This window comes from Pterocles gutturalis, unplaced genomic scaffold (assembly GCF_000699245.1).
Source record: "Pterocles gutturalis isolate BGI_N339 unplaced genomic scaffold, ASM69924v1 scaffold11743, whole genome shotgun sequence".
In the NCBI taxonomy this organism is placed as follows: domain Eukaryota; kingdom Metazoa; phylum Chordata; class Aves; order Pterocliformes; family Pteroclidae; genus Pterocles; species Pterocles gutturalis.
In genome coordinates this window covers 3,517-28,062 of record NW_010123107.1, presented here as the reverse complement: position 1 = coordinate 28,062, position 24,546 = coordinate 3,517, and the positions used below count along the sequence as shown (strand labels likewise).

The window sequence follows — 24,546 nt, the reverse complement described above, 5'->3', positions numbered from 1 at the left end:
TCCTGGTGGTGTCTGGGGCTTTCCTGGTGGTGCGGGGAAGGGGTTCGGGCTTTTGAAATGCCGGTCGGTGTCGTGTCAGGGCAGTGGAGGTGCAAAGGAGGGGAAGGTCATCCTGGGAATGGATCCTACGGGAAAGGGGCAGCAGCTTTTCCCTGGGTTTTAAAAGTCAATGTAAACTTTACACAAAGTTTTTAAAAAATCTCTAAGTGATTGAGCGAGGGAAACAGATACTGAGGCTTAAATAATGGTTTTCACGGGGGAGATCAGGAACTGTAATGACAAGTGAGTTGGTGCTTGTGACTGTAGGAAAACTGTAACAGAAAGGGTCAAGCCAAGAGCATGAGGAGGTAGGAGAGTGATTTTTACACCCAGATGGGGCACTGGCCAGGCTGGTGCTGAAGAACTGTGTCTAGGTCTGGTATCTGCTTTTTTCCCCCCCTATAGTTAAAAAAAAATTATATACTGGAAAGTGGCAGATGATGTGGGAAAGTCACAAAGTGATCTGAGGTGTGGCAGCAGAGCCCTGGGGCTGGGGTTGGAGCTGGACCCGATTAGGATGCTGCAGGGAAAAGCAGGGGGTGATTCTGTCACACTGCGTGGAGGCCGTGACAGCCCTGCTCTGAGGGACGCCGGGGCAGCGGTTTAAGGGGCTGTGGTCACGCCTCATCGTGGAGGAGAGTCAATAAATGCCCAAGTTCACCTGTGCCCAGCTGGGGCTGACACTGAGCTGGGATTGCTGCGGGGGCTGGGTGTGGGGCACGACGCCGAGCCGATGCCGGGTTTGAGGCACGACCCCGAGCCGGTGCCGTGTTTGAGGCACAACCCCGAGCCGGTGCCCGGTTTGGGGCGCGATGCTGGGCTGAGGCCAAGTGCCCACGGTGAATTCTGGCCTCTGCTTTCTGCCTCGTAGCTGGTGACTTCTGCTTGAGCTACAGAGTTATAGTGAACAGGGAAATGTCTGGGGAAACATTGCTAAGATAACTAATTGAGGGTTTTTTTAACGTAAATATATAGATCAGAGAGTGTTGTAGCCAAGCACGAGCTATGTTGTTGACCTCCCGCTGGTACTGGGCATCACTGATACTACGCAAGACCCTCATCTTGTTTCTTATTCCCCAGTTGCTGTTGTCCTACCGCACGCACTTAGACTTGGTGGAGTCCTTTTTCTTCCTAGAACCTTAAAATTTTAACAGAAAGTTATTGAAATTTTACAGTAATCACTTACAGAAATTACCATGCCTTGACTCACTTGGGTTTGGGTTTCCACTCGGAAGGCGATAGTTTCTGTGCTTTACTGTCAGAAACAGCGAGTTCAAACTCTGTCTTCTTTCAGGTAGCGCTGAAACTGGCACCGATGGCTGAGCTCATTCAGAGGGAAAGAAGCAACTACCTGGCGAAAGCGGCAGAGGCTCCCAGAACGCGTGCGCAGCTCTGAAACAGGAGGTAGAGAACGTTTCTCTTTTCCAGCACACATCTCAGAGAGCTGAAATGTTCACCATCTTTGCACCTACAAAGGAGGACTGCTCTGAGCCGCAGGACTCCTGCACCCCGAGGGGTCGGAGCAGCTGTCACGTCACCCTGGCTTGTACCAAAGTGGCACCTCAGCAGTTCTCCTCCTTTATTGTTCTGATTCAGCTGCACAAAACTGAATGCTGTTCTTAACGGACATTTCCAAACCTCCTAGTGAGGCATTTTCCTGGAGCTGTCCCGTTTCCTGGTGTTTTCCATCCTGAGGGAACCATTCCTGGCTTGTGAGGGATGGTGGAGTTGCGGTTGTTGTTGTCTCAGCTCTTCATAGCATTCGGTGGGACACTTTCTTCAGGGGGTGGGTCTGTTCCCTCGCAGTTGCACATCCTGCCCACAACTGGCACTCGTGTTGATGTGCAGGCAGGAAGTTCCTCCCTCTGAAGCAATCATGGAGGGAGAAAGAGCTTGAGGGTTTGATGCTATTTTAAGAACAGTTTCTCAGGCAGCTGAATTCAGTGAAAGAGATCTTTTCTGAGGTTTTTAGTGCAGCTAACCGTTCACCAGTTTGGGTGTTGGTAGAACCCTATGAACAGGCAGTCCTTTAGCAACAAGACAAGCACAACTGAAGAACGTGATTTTCATGAACGTGAAAGCCAGCAGAGCATAGAGGAGGTAGATTTTGTTGAACAGGAAACAGTTTGAGCTTCCATTGTCAATGGATGAGAGTGTAAATGAAAAAAATAATTGCTCATTACTGTAGAAAACTTGCTAATCCAGAGAGGCAGAATTTGCCCCACAGTAAAAAAGTGAAAATAAATGAGTAATCACAGCCTGAAGAGAAGCAGCATTTGTTGCCTTCCTGAAAAAGGTGTGGTGGTGCTGATAACAGCAAGTTTTCTTCCCCAGCCCTGTTGACATCTTGATTGGTTTGCTGGGAGATGGTCTTACTGGTGCATCAGGTTGTTGGCAGAGTGGATGAAAAAAAATACAAAACAAGAGAAGCTTAGTTTCTCTGAGAAGCTCTAGAGGGAAATTTCATGTAAGTAAAGATCAAGAACAAGTGAGAACAGACTGTGAAGAACATGAAAAAAGGGGATGAGAAGCAATCCACAGTACACCCGGGGAAAGGTGAGGTGTTTAGGGGCATAAAGAGACACCTTTCTGCAATAGTTCAAGAGAAAAGGCACGTAACAGGTAACACCGGCTCTTCATAGTTGCAGAAACATAATTTATAAAAAGTTTAACGTCCTGTGTTTGTGTGTGCGGGTGAAAGATGCAGTGTCTTACCAGCAACCTTCTGTCATTTCAGATGAAGAAGTTTTGCTGTTGAAGCAGTTTGGTCGCAGAGGGTTCCACCAGAAGGCTGCACCGGGGCGAGACACCTGCAGGCTGGAGTTCTGCTTGACATGGCCACGTTCTACTAGACCTGCCATGACGGCATTTTTTCCCAGTGTTCCCAACTGGATTCAAGATGCAAAGCAGGAGGAGGAAGAGACAGGCTGGAAATTAGCCCCCAGACCAAGAGGTGAAGAGACCGAAAGTCAGGGAAAATGCCAGTGTGAAATATCAGAGACCTCCTTCACTAATGTGGAGAAGCTGAGAACTCACACGCTGTCTCACACCGAGCAGAGACCGTACAACTGCCCGCAGCTGCACTGCGGCAAAGCCTTTGCTTCCAAGTACAAGCTGTACAGGTAGGTAACTGCCGAGCGCCTCTGCCGAACTGCTCCCCTGCCAGAAGAGAGAGGAAAACCCCTCCATGGTGTTTTTTTGCTTGAATTTCTGAGAAGGTGGAGGAGGGGAAATGCCCTTGTTACCTTGCAGAGCAGTTGAGTCACAGACGTTACCATACTTGGTGTCTCTTTAAGCACCTTCCCGAGAACCTCAGAGAATACTTTATCCTGAGCTCAGGATGTTTTCTGTTTTACTAAGGAGGAAATTGAAGCAGAAAGTGAAGTTCTTAGGTTAAAAAACAAAATGAAAAGCAAGAATGGCATTAACATTTCGTAAGCCTTACCTCTAACTTTAATCACAGGAATATTTCTGTGGCAGCTATTGTTCTAGCATGAAGAGGTAGAGTTCCCATTTATCTGCTGAAATGCAGCAGAGAATGATTAAACTATATCATCACTAGAAACTTGAAACTAGATGAACCAGAGAGTGTGAGATACCAAAGGTGACATCAGTCCACAGCGGCTGTCAACAGACAGTGCCGCAGTCTGATGCCGACTGATGAAATGAAGCCATCTCACCAGCAGAGAAGCATTTCTTGTCGTAAACTGCCCGGGTTTTCTTTGGTGTTTCCCCCTTTGATAGCCTCAGCAGAGAGAACAGGAGCCGAGTAGATGGCTGAAGCGTACCTGTGCGGGGGTGACGCGTTCTAGGGAGGACGGGCAGCGCTGAGACAGAATCTGTGAATGTTCTGGGAAATGTTGTGCTGCTGGGCACAGCCTTTAGTGGCCGTAAAATGCCATCTGGGGTTTTCATGGCATGAAGTGTGGAACACAAGGAAAATTTTGAAAAAGTAGTGAATATTGTCGTAGGGGTTGGACACTAGTCTAAACTTTCCTGTTTTTCTTCCCAAAGGCACATGGCCACGCACTCTGCTCAGAAGCCTCACCAGTGCATGTACTGCGAGAAGATGTTTCACCGGAAAGACCACCTGCGCAACCACCTCCAGACCCACGATCCCAACAAGGAGGCCCTCCATTGTCCCGAGTGCGGCAAGAACTACAACACGAAACTCGGCTTCAGGCGACATCTGGCCATGCACGCAGCTGCCAGCGGCGATCTCAGCTGCAAGGTGTGCCTCCAGACCTTTGAAAGTACCCAAGTCCTGCTGGAGCACCTCAAAGCTCATTCCAGGCGGGCTTCTGGCGGAGCGAAGGAAAAGAAGCATCCGTGTGACCACTGTGATCGACGCTTCTACACCCGGAAAGATGTGCGGAGACACTTGGTCGTGCACACGGGGCGGAAGGACTTCTTGTGCCAGTACTGCGCTCAGAGGTTTGGGCGGAAAGACCATCTGACCCGGCACATGAAGAAGAGCCACTCCCAGGAGCTGCTGAAGATTAAGACAGAGCCCGTGGACATGCTGGGTCTCCTAAGCTGCAGCTCGTCTGTCGCAGTGAAAGAGGAGCTGAGTCCCGTCCTGTGTATGGCCTCCAGAGACATGATAGGTGGTAAGAGCTTCCCTGGCATGTTGCCGGTGGGCATGTACAGCACGCATCTCCAAACCATGCCAAGCTCAGGGATGCCCCATTCTTTGGTTCCTAATTCTCTTCCCATGGGAATGAACTATCCTCTGGAGTCTTCTTCTCCCATCTCCTCCCCACCGCAACCTCCTCCAAAGTATCCACTTGGATCTACCTCATATTTGCCTGAGAAACTTCCCAAAGTAGAGGTGGACAGCTTCTTGTCAGACTTCCCTGGCAGCCTGTCTCTCTCATCTGGTGAGCCTCAGTCCTCTTCGCCTCAGCCCCCTCCCCTGGATGAGGCTTTGCTTTCCAAGAGCCCTGCTAACCTCTCAGAGGCTCTCTGTGCTGCTAACATGGACTTCTCTCATCTTCTTGGCTTCCTCCCCCTCAATCTTCCTCCTTGCAATCCACCTGTGTCGTCAGGGGGATTGGTCATGGGCTACTCGCAGGGGGAGACGCAGCCACTGCTTACCACTTTGCAACACCAACCTCAAGAATCTCCTGGAGCTGGGGCCTCGCTGAACTTTGGGCCCCTTCATTCGTTGCCCTCTGTCTTCACCTCCAGCTTGAGCACAACCACGCTGCCACGTTTCCACCAGGCGTTCCAGTAAGCTGAAAGCAGCACTGGAGAACAGACCTTTCCGTCACCCTTTTGCGGAGAGCCTTAAAAACGCACAACTCTTCCTTCCCTTTGGGGTGCGGAAGCTTTGCCAAGCTGTTTCAGCCAGGAGGTTTCTGATCTCTGGAGGGAGCACTTGTAGACTGGAACAGCAGATAGCCCCGTGCAAGTCCCAGTCCTGTACAGCGAAAAGATTTCAGCTAATAGACTGGATATATTTTATCTAATTTTTAATCTGTGAATCAGGAGCCGAGCTTAGCACTGACCTTCCCTGAAATCCTGGAGCTACGTTCCTCTCTGGGAAGGGAACTGTCCCTGAGAAGGAGTTGAGACTCTTTCATCTTGGGCTAAACTTTTGAAGAGTCCAGCTTCCATTTCATGTTATCACACTGCAATTCTGGCAAAACCAGCCAACACCTCCACCCGGAGGAGGAGGAGAAGTCAGGATACCTGCTCTGTATGAAGCCAATGGGGAAGAGGCCGTCCTTCCCCACTACCTCTCACCCCACCACCGAAAACAGCTTACTCCACATCAGTGTTACCCAACAAGACCGTTTACATAGCGAATTCGGAGACGTCACCTCATCCTTCTTTGCGGAGCCGATAGGTTAAACTCGTCACAGTGAACATTGTTTACACAGCACAAACCTGTTTCTGCCATTAGGAAAATAGGAGGCACTGGAGTACACTGGGGTTACCTCTGGTGCCGCTAGAACACTGTTTACACAATGAAGTCAGGTCGCACTGACTTCTCTTCAGTATCATGTTCTTCCCCCATGGGGAAACACACTGCTCTCGGACCACTTCAGCCCCTGCCGCTGCCGGCAGCAGCTTCCCGCCTTTCCTCTCTGCCTCTCCCGTGTCGAGGGGCTGGAGCAGCACTCATACCTTGGCTCGTTTTGTGGTGTACGGCTGAAGCCCTTCTCCATCTCTTCCACAGGCAAACAAATGGTGCCTCTGTTCTGGAAACCAAAGCGTTTGAGAAAGCCAGGTTAGGAGCCCGGGGCCCTCGACATCCAGTCCTGTGGCAGCAGGCATGGGTGAGATGAGGCTGCAGACCCCCGCTGCGCAGGTTCCCCCGAGATGAGGAGCAGAGCAGGAGTTTCTGGGGTTTTGTACAACAGTTCAGTGAGGTCAGTACACTTCGGGCTTATCCAGGAAGCAGTCTCAAGAGATATATCTTTACCTCAGTCCTAGGGTGGTAACATCTAGGAGTCAGGAGGAAAAATTGGTCCCAGCTTCGCGTACTCTCTCGGGGTGTATTTGAAGCATTTCCCCAACACTAAGAGTTCCAGCAAAGGCCGAGGGCTGGGGCCTGCAGTCACCCTCTCACTTAGGGTTTGGTTCCACCGGCCTTTTTCTTCTCTCCTTCTTGAGCCTTGCCTCCTGCAGTTAAAGTCCTGCTTCCCCTGCTCCCTGCCTGCCTCTGAAATTCTTCCATGGCCTGTCCGCCTGCTGAGGGCTGGAGGGTCGCACGGGGAGGGGCAGCGAGCTGCTGGTGGCGTTCAGCGTCTGCCTGTCTCCAGCTCCCCTTGTCCCGGGCACTTGTGCTGCAGCTGCTGAGGTCCAGAGGTCGGTCTTGCCATGCGCTGGTGCGTGTTTGTGACTATAGACACGCAGATCTTCACCCTCAGCATGGCGGAACTATTGTGGGCCACTGTAAACCAGGAAATCTCTCAATATCGTTCTCCGTAAATTTAGAAAATGCAAAATCTACCTCTGCTCTGTTATCTCAGCTCCTTCAGCGACGCCAGATGCTGTCCCCCCCTCCCTAGAGCACACCCGTCTCCGTCAGCACACATGACTTTCTGCTGAGCCGTCGATCCCGCAGCGTGACACGCCGTGCCTCATTTCTCTGTAGGCTGCTCCCCCTTCCACTTTACTCAAGAATTTTATTTTTAATTTAGCTTAGTAATTCTTCCCAGAATGACTGTTTAGTGACCCACTGACTCTTCAGAACATAGATCAGTTGTTTTAGGTTAGCCAGCGATGCTGCAAATCCGACTTTTGTATCAAAATGTAAGATAAGATTTATTTACCTCAGCAATATCCTGTGGCAATGATCTCCCTGAGATGAATGCAGTAATTCCTTTTCTCCACTGTAAAATGTTGCCTTTCGAAGCCCAACGAGTGCCTTCTTGTTCTCTGTCACAGAAGAGGTAAGCGGAGCAGTTCAGCTCCTCTTTACCTCACTGAATACCTCAGGCCTGTCTTCTGTTGCTTTTCTCTGCAATTAAAGAGTTTCACACTGTTACCACTTACACACAAGCCTTATCCCTGTCTTCACTTGAGAAGATTTTTTTTTTTTTTTAGTAATAAATGGTCAGAAGTGATGGCTTACTGCAAGCCAGGGTTAGCAGATGTATGCAATGCCATCTACACCTTCTCCTGCGTCAAACGTTCAGCTCCCATGCTTTTTGCCTGCCTTGTCCCCGAACAGATGCCGTCACTGGAGTTCCTTTAGCAGTGGTAGCTGAACTTAGAACCAGGCATCTTTTTCCTACCAGTAGCCTGTCAAAGAATAAACGGAATTCATTTTGCCATGCTTTGCACGTGTGATTTGCTTTCACAGCTGTTCCGGGAACAGAACCGCAGCGATACTGCTGCAGCCTCCGGAGGCAGCGGGGCTGGACGCACCGAGCCAGGGCAGCGGGGAGGCACTGAGGTGCGAGCGCTGAGCACCAGCTGCATGAACGCACGACAGAAGGACGGAACTCAGCTGTAACAAACGTTACGCCCATCAAAGTCTCTCTCTTATCCCGTGAGCAGCGCACGAGGTGGCCGCCGGGGCTGTGGAGCGTTTGACCTGCTCGGTGAAGGGCTGCTTCAGTGGCAGAGCCCCGGGACGGTATTGGTAGCCCAGGCACAGCTGTGTCAGAAAGGGGCATCAGACTGAGCCCCAGAGGAGCCACCATGGCAAATAATTGGCCAGGAGGGTTTCGTTAAGTGAAAAAATGTTTTAAAGTGTGTCTGACCTGGGGGCTAGGAACAGTGCAGCTGACTAAATATAAAATCACAGCGCTCAGGTCTGGGAGCGGGCAGGACACAAACACACCAGCAGACCCCAGGTTCTCCTAAAGGCAAGGACACAACATCCCTCTAGAAATAAGGATGAGAACAGCTCGCTCGTTAGAAAATCCACAAGACGAGCTGGTTCTGTGGCCACAGAGGGTTAACGCACTGAGTCCTTCCCAGGCTCGGGTTTCTGAGCTGTGTGAAAGCCTGAAGATCATTTTTCCCCATGGGATTACAGCTCACTTCAAATCCATTGGTATGAAGGAACAACACGTCACTTGCATTTGCTTGCGCTGAATTTCTCTTGACAGAACATCCACGCGCAGCGTTCTGGCAGACCCTGCCCAGCTGCCTAGGTCCTGCCCGCTGCTCAGCCTCAGGGTGGACAAACGCTGTCACTTCAAGGGGAATCCCTTTTTTCCCTCCAGTAGATTGATGGTTTCAGTACTTCTGTTGGGAGTTCAGCTCTTTGTTCTCTGATTCCTTCCTTGCTGACAGGTGAATAGCAGCTGCTTGGAAGATTTCCTGCAGCTCATGGCATCACCTTTGCTATCTGGAAAGAATAACCCCACAGAGGCATTTTCTACTGCCTGCAATTAAAATTTTTACAAAGAAATCTTCAAAGATCCTTTCCCCATCACCCTGCCTTCTGCTTATCCTCTCTAATCCTGGTTCCTCAGCCTCGCTGAACCCTCCCTTGGGTGCCTATTTTCAGTTAATTGCTTGCCTGAGCCCTGGAGGTGTTTGCTTGTGCAGAGTGAAGGGGATGAATAGCTTGAGCTGAACCCTTCACTTCCATCTTTATCCAAAATTTGCTTCTTTTTCATAACATTTCTGGTATTTTTCCCAATTCTCAGAGATGGGAGTCGCCATCTGAAGCTCTGAATTCAGCCCTGCCTGCGTCCCGCCCGGCAGAAGGTGGTTTGGTTCAGCCTGGGCCAGGACTTGGGACACCTGCCCGGTCCCTGCCACCTCTCGGCCTCTCTGAGCCCGTTTCCATGGGTAATACCGATTGTTATATTATTATTATTGTATAATTCCCTTGGCAATACCGAGCCTCCCTGGCAAAGCAGCTGGAAGCCGCCCAGGGAGTCACTCCTTCACCCCTGACACAGCTCGCTCGCCGGCTGTTTTCCCTTCCTCCCCCGTTCCCCCCGCACACCCCCAGTGTCCTGCCATCCCTGTGCCACAATCCCTGTGTCCTCCTGGGGCTCACCTCCGTGCTGTCCCCCCACCCGGGGACATACTCATGTCATTCTGGTGAGTGACCGGATCCCTGGGGAATCCTCCCGCGTGTGTCAGCCCCTCTGTGGCTCCAGGAGAGGAATTTTCTCCCAGAGCACCCGGTGCAACCCGCACCCGGAGCCACCTTCACTCGGTTCCGCAGACCCCTTGCCACGAAATGCTTCGAGTGCCACGGAAACGGGGAGCAAACACCACGCGGGTGATCAGAAAATAACACCCAGCAAACAAACCCACAAATCTACACCAGGGACCAGCTCAGCTTCCCTTTACACACCCAGGCAGGCTGTCAGGAGGAGGCTGCAGCATCCCCCTCACCGTCTGCTCACGGCTGAAGCTGGGTCGGCAGCGATCCTTCCCTCCTCAGGACATGGCTGAAATGGGTGCAGGAGCCCGCGCGGTGGAGCGGAGCTGGCGCTGGGAACGGGCCGGTTCCCCCGCTCCTGCCCAAAGCCTGCCTGGAGTTTCTGACTGCTCCTGGCCCCGAGTGCCTCAGCCCTGACTGCTGTTGGGTTTTCCGCCTCTAGTGATCCTTAATATTGAAAAATAGTTTCTAGAAAGGCAGTTCTGTAACATCTGTACCAGTATTGTCCTTAAACAAGGATATTGAACAAAAACCAAGAGATGTCTGTGCTCGAGGTGGTCTGACACCTGGGTGGTTGCAAGAGGGACTCTGTGGGAGCCGTGGGGACCCCCCCAGGAGCAGGGGAGCTCTGAAGGTGCTGCTGGAGTGTGAGCCGCAGCCCAAGCCCCGCTGAGGACCCTCTCCCGGGCAGCAGGAGCTGCGGGAGCAGCTGAGCGAGGGCAGGATTTGATCCAGAGCCCACAACCATCCTGGTGTTAGGGGAAGGGGTTGGGGTGTATCAGCCCTGGGAGCTGACGGGAGGTTCAGGGGCTGTCACCGGGGCTGCAGCTCACCGTGTCCCTTGTGCTGGATCCCAGCAGCCCCAGCGCCCCCCCCCTGCCCCCAGCCACGGCTGCCAAAGCCAGAAGCTTCCCATTGTGAAAGCTCAACTGGTTTTTCTAAAAAGAAACTCTCTAGCACTTTTACACGCAGTGAATAACCTATTTTAACAGAGTATTTTGGGGGCCGTAAACAAGGTTTTTGAATTTTTAAAATATTAAGTGCCATTAGGAGATGTACAGTTCATCACTAAAATTAGCGTTCGTTGTCTTGCAGAATGAAATCTGAATTTTTTATAACGAAGTTGTTTATTAAAAGCATTTGAATTATCTGCCCAGGGTGTCTTCTTGAAGGGGAACGAAGCAGACAGAACAACACGGCCTGTCAAAGCCCCACTTCCCTACATCCACCCCCCGACTTTCACGTTTCTCTCAAGCAAAGACTCAGACCCTCAGACACAGGACCCAGGGCCCCGCGGGGCTGTAGCAGCAGCCGGTATCTCCTGGCGAGGAGAGCGGTGTTTGTTACACAGAAAACCCCGGTCGCCTGGTTTCACCAAAACTCCCAGCCCCCTCCCCAGTAACCCCAGCACGCTGGGCTCCCCGGGACCCCCCTCGCACAAGGGCAGCGGAACCAGAACCGACAGCAGCTGCAGAAGCGTTTTGAGGGATGAAAAAGGACAAAGAGCATCCCGTCCTCTCGGGAATCTCTTCAGAACACAGTGTAAAAGCCGATAACCACTTTCAGCGTTCAGATATTTTTCTAGCCATGATCTAGTTTTCATTCTTAAGGTGAAAACTGGTGAAACATCCCAGCAGCACTTTCCCCCCCGAGCAGAGGGCTGACGGGCCACGGCCACAGCGGCACGGCACCTCTAGTCTGCCCCAAAACCAAACCCAAGTCCAGCACAGCTCGTCCTGAAGCCTTCCTTCGCCCTTTCCGAGGGCAGAGGGACTATTCCCACGGTTTCTGAGTTTCGGTTCGGTATCTGCCTGCTGTGGGGGTCACAGACCTTCAGCAGCCCCCGTACCCCATCCCCAGCCGCGCACACCCATCGCACCAGAGGGACCCACGACCCGTCCTCAGCGTCTTCACGGGACACCCGCTGCTCTCCCGCAATGAACACGCCAGCGCGGGGGCAGACACCAACCGGGGGCCAATGGTGAGGGGCCGGCACCAGCACACCTCGCAGTCCCGCTCGGAGGAAGGGAACAGCAGCTCCCGTCTTCACCATGCTCCCACCACTGGGGCTCTGAAGCACCGGGTGTTTCCCCATCGCTCCAGCTGCCCGACCCCACAGCCCCCCAGCTCCTCGGCGCTGCCCAAGTCACACAACAGACTCCGCACACGGGAGCTGAGCTGCTGAAGCGTCTCCCCGGGGAGCAGCCGGGCAAGAAACATCCAGCAGCCCTGACCGGTGGCGTTTCGTTGCAACAGACGGCAGCACACAGGACACGCCACGCTGGGAGAAACCTACCGCTCCGGCAAGGTTAGCAGAAGAAAAATATCAGAAAGAAAACCACAGCGTGTTCCAAGCTGTGCTTCTGCCTGAAGCCACACGTCAATGACCATGCGGGTGTCCAACGGGCTACGTGTGAAAAGAAAATCCCAAGAGGTGGCTCAGGAGAACTCCGGAAAGCAGGACAACAGGACAATGGCAGATTTATTTACAATAGGACACAAAGAATACATACATTAATTAAAAATTACAAAGAATACAGAGAAAACACTTCAGGGAAGGGAGAGAAATCAATGCTGGCTGAGCCTCTCCACTGGGGCAGGGGCAGGAAAAAAAGAGAAAAAAAAAAAAATCAACCAAAATCCCAGAGAGGGATCTCGAATCAGAACTGCCGCAGGGCTCCACAGCACAGGCGGCTCGTGCATCCCCTGCTCCCTTCTCCCACCCTTGATTCCTGGCTGGTTCCACTCTGGCATCACGGGCGGCTGGAGGCCGGAAAGACTCGGTGCCGAGGAGTCGAGCCACCGGGAAGGCAGTTCCCCGCAGGGGGCAAGGCTGTCGGGAAGAGACACGGGTCCCTGCGGGGAACTGGTGGAAATTCTCATGGCAACTGGGGTTAAAAAAAGCCCCAAACCCCGCAGGGGGGCACACGTCAGTGCTGGTACCAGGGAGGACTTTGGACTGGTCTGGGTTGGAACGGCGTCACCCGTGGCAGCTGGTCATTTGGAGACCTGGCTGCTTACCACAGCAAGAAGCAAAAGTTTCATAGATCTCACAAAAAAAAAACCAACCCCAAAACCTCTCCGCTGCAGTCCTGACTGAATCCAGCCAGCCTGGGGACGGAGGGAGCCTTCACTGTGACGTGGAACCTTTTTACGGGTAAACATCATTGAAACGACCAAAATAATAATAAAAAACCCCCAAAACTTTAACCTCTTTTAAAAAGAGCTTCCCATGGGCTGATGCAGGCATCGAGCCACGGAAAAAGTGCCCGCTGCAGAAGAGCCCCCGTCGGCTGTCCCGGAGAGCATGGACCGTTCTGAGAACAACAAAACACAGCTTGGGGTGGACATGTCTTCTGTTCCCTGGAGGTAGAGAATTTGTGAGGAGGAGAAGGAGCAGCACGAGCAGCTGGAGCGCAGGGCAGGGAGCGAGGCAGCCCGCTGCTGGCCACGGGAGAGCTCCTCGGGGCCGTCCCCAGCCCCCTCTGCACAGCCCTCAGGGCAGCGGGGGCCCAATGCTGCGTCACTTTGCTTGGCACTAATGCGGCGGCACCGCAGCTTCTCTGCGCAGGGCTCCGCGCAATCTGGGGGGGTCCCAGGAGGAGGCTGCCCCGCTTCCTCGTGCGGACAGAACAAACCCTTGTGTTACCTCGCACATCCTTCCAGTCCTGGGTTCTAGCACCAGCGCAATCACGCCGCTTCCGCCAGAACGTGAAGTCCTGCGCTTTCCGAAAGGGAGGAATTCCCCCTCCCTCAGCCCTTCCAGCGCAGGCGTCCGAAGCGGCTCGTGCTGCTGGAGGGAGGGAGAAGCGATGCCGAGGGCTGCAGTTCTCAAGCTCTCTCAGGGTGAAATTGCACTTCCCAGGCTCCGAATGGCACCTCCATGGAATTGTAAACAAGCCGAAGGCAGGACTTCTGCGGTCAGAGCACGCCAGGCTCGCGCTGGGTAAGCCTTCAGGCTCCTCTCATTCTGCCACAGACAAGCTCCCTCTTCTGTGCAGACACGAAGGCAGGAAAAAACCCAGTCTGGTATTGTCTGAAGAGTCTCCCTGAATCCTAGAGCACCCTAGGGGCTGGAAGAAAACGTTTTCACAAGTGTTTCCACTGCTGTCTCAAATCCATTCGGCATCAACATAAAAAAAAAAAAAAGGATGAATTAGCAAAAAGGGGGTTTACTTATACAGAGGGATATTTCTCTGCTAAAAAACTCCCTCAAATATGGAACAGGATAATAAAGTTAAAATGCAAGGTATGTACAGACCCCTCTTCCCCCCAGAAGTAGCCCAGAATCCATGTACACTGTGCCAAAGTCACATTCCAAAATGAGGAGTTATTTATTTCTCTTGTCACTCTCCCACTGGATTTTGTTTCCTTAAAAGAGTTGGGAGCAGATGTCCCCTCGGCTCCCAGGAGGACACGCAGTCAGAGGTGTCTGCTTTCTGCTGGCTCTGTGCGTCTTCAGTCTATTTTCACCGCGGCGTAGATCTTCCGGACAAACATGTAGGCTGCATAGAAGCCGATGGTGCCAGTGAGGAGCCAGAAGGACAAGACCATGAGGGCGGTGTAGCCAAAGTAGAGTAGGGAGGGAATGAACTCCACAATATCCAGCTGAAACAGAAGAGGAAAAAACAAGCGAAATCAAGTCCAGAGGTAACCGGAGAAGCTCCCCAACCAGGCAGCGCCCTTGACAAGGGGACATTCCACAGAGGAGGAGAGAAAACCCTCCACTCGGTTCATTTTTGACCAGCTGAAGACATCCCCTTCCAGGGGGGGTGAGGGAACACCGCTCCACACAGAATGCGGGCAGGGGCTTCCCTCCCCTCTGGAAGGACTGTGGGCAGGCGAGGGGAGAGGCTGGGACCAGACAGTCCCACCATGTCCCTTCCCAGATCCAACCGTCTCCTCTGGACGGCGGCACTCTCACAAGAGGAATGAGGATACCTTGTTCACAAAGTAGAAGATGGCGTAGATCAGCACGTAGAAGGCGGATCCTCCAGACACCAGGAAGGTCCTCCACCACCAGCGGTAATCCTGGCGGGGTAAAAACCTCAGCGTCACCCACAGGCTTCCTTTGCCTGGGTCACTGTCCCAGGGGCGCTGTCACCTTTCTGGGACAGGGAGAACATCCCCCTTTTCCTTCAAAGGAAAACCACAGTTTGGGGCTGGGGAAGTACTTTGTCACAGAAGCGTTTCCATACAAAGAGGATGAAAAGCCACCAGTGACACAAAGCCAGGGCAGCGTCACAGCACCTGCTGCCGACGAGCACGGCTCACCGCCGGCCCCGCGTTTCATTTTGTACGTGGATGGAATGAAATAGGTTATTTGGGAAGAGATGTCAGCTCAGAATACCCTGCTCCCAGCATAATTTCTGGTGTGAAACCAGTTCCCAGCAGATAACCCAGGAGCTTCAATTCTCCTTGGAGTGCAGAGGTGTTGAGAGCGGCCATGCTCGTGAAGCTGGGCTGCACCGGATTTCTGCTCAGCAGCAGCAGCGTGAGCTGTGCTTTTCCAGGAGCGAGCGTGTGCCCTGAGCCACCGAAACAGCAAACGGGGAATCCTCACCTCAGCACACAGCTGGAAGTACACCATGACGATGCTGATTTGGGAGCAGGAGACCACCAGGATTATGAACACCAGGAAGAGAAAGCCGAACAGGTAATAGAACTGGTTCTCCCAGATCGCCTGAAACAGACACAGCAGAAATTTGTTTCCGTGCCACCGTGATCAATCCGTGAACGCGAGACTAACTTCTATCAGCTAACCCAAGGAAAAACGAGGGGCCCCTCGGCCTCACAGAGATGAAACCACAGATCTAGTGCATCTCACAACAGTACTTCAGAGGAACCAGGTTGCAAAAAGGTGCCAAAGACAGCTCTGGGGTAGCTCGTTCCTTCCCCTCCATCTCCCCCACAATGGAGCAGCAAATTCCTCCCTGTCCATAGAAGGGGAAAAACCAGGAGCCGCTGGAGTGGCTCAGTGACTGTCGTACGACCAGGAGCCCTCCCTGACATAACGTTACAGTGAGGTTTTTATCTTTACCACCATCCTTCACAGCACCAGGGAGCGTCCCACAGACATCTCCAGGTGTCTCTGGCAAGGGGACAGTCCGAAGAGACCCACAGCCCAGCTCCCTACTGAAACAAAACCAAAGGGCCTGGGGGGAACCTGCCAGCCCCCGCAGCAAGTCCTGGAGACTGCCTCGGGGGAAGCCCTTCCTTTCAACAGCTTTGGCATGAGAGGAATCCTGTTTGGAGTAACATGGGTTAAATGCTTACACTGAAAATGAAGAACAGCTCAATGAACATGGCTCCAAAAGGCAGAATACCAGCCATGAGAATCCTACAGAGAGAGAAAGAAAAATCATAAGCAGCAGAATAAAACTGTCTGGGCATTAAAAGTGCCCTGGAAGCACACAGAGCGCTCCCAGCGAAAGCTCCAGGTTACTGGGATAAATTTCACACGGTAAATGGCTCAGCTGCTCCTGCTGCTGAGCTCGTGCCACATGAGCAGGCACCAGCCAGACCACAGCAGAACTGTCGGGGTGTCACTGATGCCGCGTTGCTCAAGGGAGAACATCTGCCATCAGCGTCCAGAGAACGGCTGAAGGTGATGCTCAGCAACCCACAGGGACTGAGGGGAGGGGGCTCAGCTCACTGCATTTCCTACACGCTCATCACTCACCCGACAAATTTATTCATGTACCACCTCTGCTCTGGGATCTGCCTGGGAATCTGGTTTGTCCGCACAGGATTGTCATACGGCTGCTTCCGAAATCCGAAGTAGTAACCCAGGTAGACCAAGGGCAGGGAGATCCCGAACCACATGCAGAGCAAGGCCACCATGGTCGGGAAAGGCACCTGGAAAGGCACCGAGTGTCACAAAGTGAGGCTGACGGCTCACCCGCCCTGGGAACTGAACTCACCTGCCAGACCAACCCTCCAGCTGACCACAGCATCGCCATCCACATTTAGAAAGACACCGTGAAACTAAGCGAGTCCCCGACAGCCCAGTCCCCCTCCTCCCGCCCAGCAGGCTCCAGGACGAAGGCAGTACGTACCGCTCCGGAGGAGTGCTTCCCCCAGATGAAACAGTTCAGGACAAAGCAGATCCCGAAGACGACGCCCGGGTACAGGGTAGCTGTCTGCAAGGCAAGGACAGGTTCAGAGAACACGCGGGACTCGCAGCCAGATATTTCTCTAACGAGTCCCCTGCTGGGACAAGGCACATGTGGAGGGAGGATCCCTTCTGCTGCAGCACCAACACAGAGCAGACAGGCTGTGGGGAGGATCTTGGACAATCCTCTTGCTTTCCTGCAGCACGTGCTCTGGTGTTAGCCCTGTCACGTAAAGCCATGAGGACTCGATCCACCCCAAAGCTCTGCAGCACAGCCGGGGCTGCGTCCTGCTACCCACAAACACGCGTGGAGCTTATCAACATATCCCACCATCAGCAAACTTGGATAAACAGCACAGAATAACCACCAGACTCACACAAAAGGCTCCCTTCTTCCATCGATGGCCTTTCAGAGTCCGGTATAAGCGGCCAGCAAAGAATCCTCCAAAAACCCTGGACAGAAACAAGCCAAGAGGAAGAAAATGACCTTTCGCTGTTGGGGAGAGGGAGAGGAGGGGCGGGCAGGACAGCGCTGCTGCGGGGAGCCGGCAGAGACACCGGCAGAGACACCTACCCCATGAACATGAAGAGGAAGCAGGCGGTGGTCATCAGCGCGCCCCGGCTGGAAGGCGACAGCATCCCCAGCATGGCAACAACTGCAGAGGGAAAAAAGGACAAAGACCAGCAGCTCTGGTGTACGTCTGGAGAACGGGGTCCAGCCCATCAGCAGCCCCCAGCTGCCTGGAATCCCTGCCTCACACCCCCACAGCCCCAGCACCGGCCAGAGAGAGCGAGCCAGAGGTTTGACCTCAGCTCTAGACCCTGCTTTAGGCTCCATTTCCCCAGAGATCTGAGCAGGCGCAGCTCAGAAGGCAAGGCACACGTGTGCAGAAGTCCCTCAGCCCACTGTCACCCAGGCTCATAACAGGCAACAGAAGCACAGAGAGGTGCCTCCAGCTGCGAAATGCTGCCTGGAGACCCAGAAACGCTGCACATAGGCCTGCAGCATGAAGCGGTCCTAACGCAGCCTCCCTGAAGCTAAGGGGAGCGCAGGCTGAAGCCAACAAACGCCCTCGAGCACCGTCCCTCTTCTCGTTACAGCCGCCCCACGCAGCACGTGCCACTTACAGATGACGATCAGGATCATACAGAAGAGCTGAATTCCAGAACCCAGGAGAGAGCTGAGGATCATCGGATATTGCGGAGGCCTGAAGACATCTCCATGCACAAGTTTCCAACCAGATTCCTCCATCGTATCTTCCTGTAGCAACAACAGGAAAAGGAGTTTTTCAGACACGGTCTAACAGTGGAAATGAAGGTCCTGTCACAGCCAGCCCCAGACATTAATTTCGCTGTTTTCAGTTCTCCTACTAAATTATATCACTCTAGTTGAACTTCTTTCCTCTTGAGCTTGAAACAGTGAAGACCTGAACTGCCAGTGCCAGGGCCCACAGTTATGGAGCTGTCTGCAGTCATGACTTGGGTCTGCAGACATCTAAACCGGTGATCTGCCACTGTACACAGACAGCCAACGGTGTCGTGACAGCAGGTGACAGAACTGCCCCTCCCAGCTTCAGGGCTCAAAGGAAACCAGGGCCAAGGACAGAGACACTACACCCAGCTCTACAGGCTGCATCCCTCCCCTCCCATCCAGCCCCGAGAACACACACGTACAATGTCATCTTCCTTGTTGTAGTTGGCGATGTCTTTCCGGAGGGTCCGGATGATGATCATGCTGAGAATACCTGCAAACAAGCACGACCTGAGGTTAGCTCCGAGGCTGCTACGTGGCCGTGCTGCTCTCACGCTGGGCAACTCCACGGCTCCCACCACCACGTGGTTCTGGGAGAGGAGGCCTTGAGTCATCAGCCATCGCCGCCAGCCTCCAGCAAAGGCAGAAACAAATCCCCAGGGAGCAGGGGAGGCAGTATTCCAGCAGGAACAGGGCACTGTGGCTTTCCTGGGGCTTTTTTTCCTTAAATACAGACACCCAAGATGTGTGTTAACCACATTATACTCCCCCTGCCACCCCAGCAGAGAGCAGAAGCGGGTGACTGTCTGGCTCCATGGGGCATTGCCTGAACCAGGAGGTTTCAGGTGCTAACGCTCGTTTCCTGCCCCTTCCGATGAGGTTCAGACACGGCCACATCCTCCCGGGCCACCTCCAGCTGAGGCTTAGGGACAGTTCCCTGCAGATGAATGGCAAAGCCTTCATCACCCCACACACCTCACTCACCTGAAAGGAAGAAGACGACCACAACGGAGTTAATGATTGAAAACCAGTGAATCTGCACGTCACTCATGGTCAGGTAGGTGTCCCAGCGGGAAGCCCATTTAATGTCACTTTCCTGAAAGAACAGGAGAGTTGTTGTGATACCAGCACATTCCCAACGTCCTTCCACACCGCCCCTGTGACAGACTCCGGAGCACTAACTGCCACCAGGCCAGCAAGCTGCCAGCCAGGTCCTGTTCCCCCTCACCTCCCAGTGCACAGAATAGGTGAAGAGCAGCTGGTTCTCTTTCGAAGGATCTATCTCCTGAGGGGCAGAGCCTGTTGCTTCAGGCAGCGTGCACATACTCTTCTCATCAGCCTTCAGGTCTGTAAGGGAAACACGGCACGGGGTCAGCCCGTCCCGGGAGGAACCCCCGCTCCCACTGACCATCCTGGCCCCAGGTGCCCCCGAGGCGCTGGGCTGCAACTCCTCCCAGTTCTGCAGGGGAGGCACTCGTTCCATTCCCTCCCACTTTGCAGTCTGCAGAACTACTCTTCCGACCAGAGGTGGAGCACCACTAACACGCTTTAAGGAAAGCTATGCATCGGGCTGTTCCCCACAAGCCAGAGGCTCTGAAGACAAGGATCCAGATCATGAACAAATCCTCTGTCCCACATGATACGCTGAGAAACAAGAGCTCTCCAGCAGAGCCGGCTGCGGCCAGGGGAGAGGTGCACGGGGTGATACACACGATGAGCAACCTCCCTTCCAGACACCTGCTTCACGTTGGGCTCACTGAGGGGGAAGTGTTTTCCCCTAACCGTTATTTTTAACATTCGGTCCCCCTACAACAGCTCCAAACATTCTGTGGGTCTCCAGACTGGCACGCAGTGTCACAGTGGGGGACATCTGGGGCACAACAAGAGATGATGTCACACAAACTTCATGCTAAATGACACAGTGCAAAAAACCACCCAACCCCCAAACTCCAATTTTTGTATGAATTAGTTTTCCATGGAGTGCATTTCAAGGATCTCTCTCTATTATTGGTAATTCCTTAATAACAGAGGGGTTTATCATTCTTATATTCAAACTGCCTCCTTTCTGTGCCTCGAGACCACAAGGGAAGCAACAGCTGTCACACTGATGCACCAGTGGCGTTCAACTCTTGGCCCTACAAGAGATTCTTCTCCCTTGCTCCCTCCCAAAGAGTCTCTCACCTTCTAGTTTAATACTTTGGGGAATCACTTCGAAGCGTACAACCCTGTAGGTGGGGTCCTGGTTCTCTTCCACATCCTCTCTGTGGTAGTAAAGGATGAAGGAGAGGTGGTTGTGCAGGTAGAACTAAAACAGATCGACATTAAATAAAAAGTTAGCACCCCAAGGGAGGAACAGGCAAAGTTTAGAAGCAAGAGCTGGAGAAAGCAGCTTCAGAGCAGAGACCTAAAAACTGCAACTGCTCCCAGAGGCCTTGTGCTACCGAGGAGGATCAGGCCAGCAACTTCCAGGGTGAAAAGAACAAGAGGAGAGAACAGAGATGTTGAAAAGGTAACACCTCAGCCACTCCAAGCATCAGGGACAATATGTCAGTCTGTTTCTGGCTGGAAAATACAATATCATCTCACACCTCAAACGTGCATTCAGCAGCAGCAGAGTCACTGCATTTAGGCTGGACAGACCTCAGCAGCTACAGCCCCCAGCTTCCTGCCTGCTGCTTCTACCAGACAGACAGACAGACAGACGTTACCCGGGCTCTGCGGGGGCCCACAGCTGTCCTAAGCTGTGTGAACAAAGGACAGTGACCTCAGCTGGCACAGCGGGTTCACTCACCCCCAGAACACAGGCTCAAGCGATCGGAGCTGCGTGGGCAACCGAAAACTTGAGTAAGATAACCAGATGTGTTGGTAAGTGCAAGAGCTGATCTTAGGGCACACAGTCACAGAAAACATCTGCGGGGATGTACGTGCTAAGCTTCCATTTGCAAACTTAAGCAGCTTTTCCTCCAATAAACATTTTACTTTTTTCTTTTTTAAATACAAGATGCTCCAAGACCACCCATGATCAGCCAGCCTTGGGGGTACTTCACCTTTGTTCTGCTGAAGGGAAACCACCCCACGCAGCTGTCCAACGTTATTCTGGGAGCCAATGCTAGGATCCCTGGCTATCGTACCATGAGTCCCGCACCCACCCGCTTCTCCCAATAAGGAACCCCTCTCTCATACTTCTGCTCTTTACAAAACCTTTTGGTTGCCATTCCCAATTCTGATGCTCCCTGGCAGACTTCTAACACCCGGAGCTCCTCCGGGCACCCCTCAGCCACCATCTGGATTCTCTACCTTGTTCCCGTCCATGAACCCAAGCCTGTATCCATGCTCGAACTGCACATCCTTCTCCTTCTTCTTCTCCTCTTCCTCACGATTGGAATAGAACTCCAGCCGTGTTGCCACAGGGAGGTTATCAGCAATGCTGAAAACACAGATTTCAGATCAAACTTGTCCGCAGCACAGAATCCCCGCTGACACAAAGCCACGCTTGAGGGGACTCACAGGTGGACGTAGTAATCCTCCCTGATGCGCTCGGCGATCAGCTTGCTCTGCTCCACCGTCAGAGTGACCGGCTTGTTGGGAAAGTTGCACAGAACTTCACATTTCTTCTCCACGTTCATGGAAACCTGGAAAGGTGTATTTACAATTCTGTCCCCCCGAAGAACCTCACCTGGAAAACAGGAAAATACAGGCAGGGTGAGACTGCCAGGCGTCCTGCCGTGGATCCTGCCCGGCGCTGGCAGCGCGCTGTGCCACTGGCATGGTGACAGCAGGTCTCCTTTGTTACCACAGATGCCAGATTAAGACCCAAGGAGAGTTCAGTCATTTTTTTCTAAGTATCAAGCTCTACTGACGAAGCAGATTACACACCCTCCTTCAGGAAAGGAGTTTCCTCTTTACAATAAATGCGCATCCCAGTTTGCAAACAGCCAGCATCTAACAAACCAGAGGAAGCACCCTCTCCACAAACAGTTTATTAGAGGTGACGTTCGCATTTGCTTTACTCCTGCGAACACCCCCTCACACAGCTCCTACGCGGCAGCCTGCCTACTGCTGGGGAACATGCTGCTCAGCAGATACGTACCCAGATTCTCCGCCTTGTACGTGATTTTGGTGGGCTGGCAGAAGGGCAGCGAGTAGTACTCGTACGGCAGCTGGGTTCGTGAGCTGGTGAGCTTCACAGCCTGCAGGGAGAAAGGAAGGATTATCCCCATGAAAGAACTCGGATAGTTTCCTACCCTCAGCACCAGCCAGAAGCTGAAGCTTACTTCAAGACACCTCCATAAAGCTGACTTTTGGGAGCTGTAAAAAAAGGAGACAGAAGTTCCTGGGAGAGCTCCAGCTTGGTTTCCTTTTGCACAATTCCTAGCTGCACATTCTCTACACTATCATTTATCAGTAATTCATTCACAGATAAACACTTGAAGGAAGAAGTGTGGTGGATTGATTTCACAAATTTATGACTCAGTGGAGTTCTAAGGAATAACAAAGAGCTCAAAAGAGATTCAAGAGTCACATTTCACACAAGCCTGCAGTTGTTTCCCAAAAAAAAAAAAATTCATGACACACTGGACCTTGAGGTCTGGCCTCTAGTGATACCAAGAGTTGAGCAACTTCTATCTCTGAGGGAAAGCCAGAGAGCCGTCAGACTGGGAAGACAACTGGCGGTGACAAAACCCAAACATTTCTGGAAAGTTCCCACAAACCACATGGCACAGGGGAAGTGCAGGGACACACCGTGACAGCCAAGGCCACAGTTGGCTCGGAAGAACAGGAGCGTTTTGTAACGCAGACAGGCTCAATTATTAGCGGAGCGCTGGCAAACGCTGCCTTGCCTTGTCACTTGGGGAAGCATTTGGCTCCTGAAATCCCTTTGAGAGCAGCCCCTCCAGTGCCCCCTTCTTCTGGGAAGCTCGCTGTAGCCACAGGCAAGTCTCATTTGCTTAAAAATAGCCTGCATCTGGCAGCCTGCGGCCAGCGAGCAAACCCTGCTTCAGTGGGAGCAGCCCGCCTCCGGGTCCCCAGGGGCGCTGGATTTTGCTGAGACAGAGGCCACAGCTTTAGAAAAATAAATGAAATGGGCCATAAATTGCTGATGTCTGGAAACAAAGCCCGGCTTTCTCCTGTGCGGGCGGAGCAGTTCCATCATTCACTGCCGGTAGGACTGGGCAGGAACAGCTCGGAGCAAGCTCAAGGACAAATGCCTGCACTCAGAAAGGATTTATCATGGATTTCACTTGACTGGAGACACAACATGTGCAGACTGAGTAGAAGAGAAAACTGAAAAGGTCGGATTCAAACCACTTCTTTATTCTGCTGTTCACCCAGCACCTAATGGCCCACCCTCTTTAGGCACCTGGAGAGTCAGTATAACACTGGAGAAAAATCTCTGATTAAATTCACTTCAAAGCTCCAGCGAGAAGGAGAGGTCTTTTCCCAAACACAGCAACATCTTGAGGACTTTGGTGCAACTGCTGAAGGAGTTTGGTGGAAGATATCAGAAGCAAGAAAAAAGAATTGTGTTGGGAACTACGGGGTAGGATGATGACAGTGACCACCTGAGGGCTGCTCATCCTCCACACCCTACAGGAATGTTGTGGAAAAGAGCAAATGTCTGCCCCCCAGATTTTAGTAACAGGATCACAATTTTGACTTTCTAGTCCCACTTAGCTGCTATGATATAAAGAAGGCAAAAAATAAAACATAAGAAAATGTAAAACAAATGGACTAACAGCTCCATCTGAGCTCATCCTACCTTTATTTCCACGGGGTCATTGTGGTGGAAGTTGATGGGAGCCACGCCAGGCACGTAGAAGGAGTCTGTACCGTGCAGCACCAACAGCGAGACCAGCACGTATCTTAACCTTTCCTGCAGAAGGGAGAAGAAACATCAATACAACAGAAACACGGGAACAACACCAGAGATGGGCAACACCACGGACCATGTTCATCCCAGCCACAAGAGGGGCAGCACAGGCAGGCAGTTAAACACCGATTACACTCTGAAAAGCCATTCTTGACTTTGTTTTGTGACTCTCACCAAGTCTCTTTCCACTCTGTGTGTCTGTCTCTTCATCTGCAAGCAGGAAAACATCAGCTTTGCTCAACCACATGAAAAACACACTCTTCGTAGGTAACACGCTTCCTCCAGCCGTCCTGCCACGGACCTTTCCGCTCCCACCACCCAGCCCTGCACGGATTGTTAGAGCAGAGGGCCAGAGCCCTGGCGCTCGATGTCCGTCAGCTCTGCCTGTCAGGAGCTTCCCTGTAGCCGCTGACGGGCTGATGCTCGCGTGCCACGACCCGCAGGGGGGTAGTTAGCGCCAGGTAAGGTTTGACACCAAACTAACCGACCGCTCGCTGCATCCCAAGGGATGCTCCCATCACCGCTCCCTCCTGTCCCACTCTTCCTTCCTCACCCCTCTGGGCCACAACACGGCTCAGTAACCCGGAAAAAAGCATTCCCCTCTTTCAGGGAGCGGGGAGAGGGGTGAGGCTGGAAGGTTCAGTCGGTTCCATGGGGGCTCCAGCGCAAAGCAGACCCCGTAC

General features: G+C 52.7%; 2 protein-coding genes across 2 annotated transcripts; one reads left to right on the top strand and one right to left on the bottom strand.

The window, feature by feature from the left end:
* Nucleotides 1–2,898: 2,898 nt before the first annotated feature.
* Nucleotides 2,899–5,275, top strand: PLAGL2 (pleiomorphic adenoma gene-like 2). The gene is made up of 2 exons (XM_010077777.1): nucleotides 2,899–3,161; nucleotides 4,054–5,275. Exons 1-2 carry the CDS (start codon nucleotides 2,899–2,901, stop codon nucleotides 5,273–5,275), a joined length of 1,485 nt encoding a protein of 494 aa, XP_010076079.1.
* Nucleotides 5,276–13,698: 8,423 nt separating this feature from the next.
* TM9SF4 (transmembrane 9 superfamily protein member 4) lies at nucleotides 13,699–23,866 on the bottom strand (the record flags this gene model as incomplete). Its single annotated transcript, XM_010077778.1, has 17 exons — nucleotides 13,699–14,233; nucleotides 14,567–14,656; nucleotides 15,189–15,308; nucleotides 15,902–15,965; nucleotides 16,308–16,483; nucleotides 16,684–16,767; nucleotides 17,117–17,192; nucleotides 17,314–17,395; nucleotides 17,868–18,000; nucleotides 18,414–18,484; nucleotides 18,976–19,087; nucleotides 19,220–19,338; nucleotides 20,173–20,296; nucleotides 21,289–21,418; nucleotides 21,499–21,667; nucleotides 22,082–22,181; nucleotides 23,753–23,866. Coding segments are annotated over 17 exons (1,914 nt in total), but the record flags the coding sequence as incomplete, so codon positions are not given.
* Between the last annotated feature and the right edge of the window lie 680 nt (nucleotides 23,867–24,546).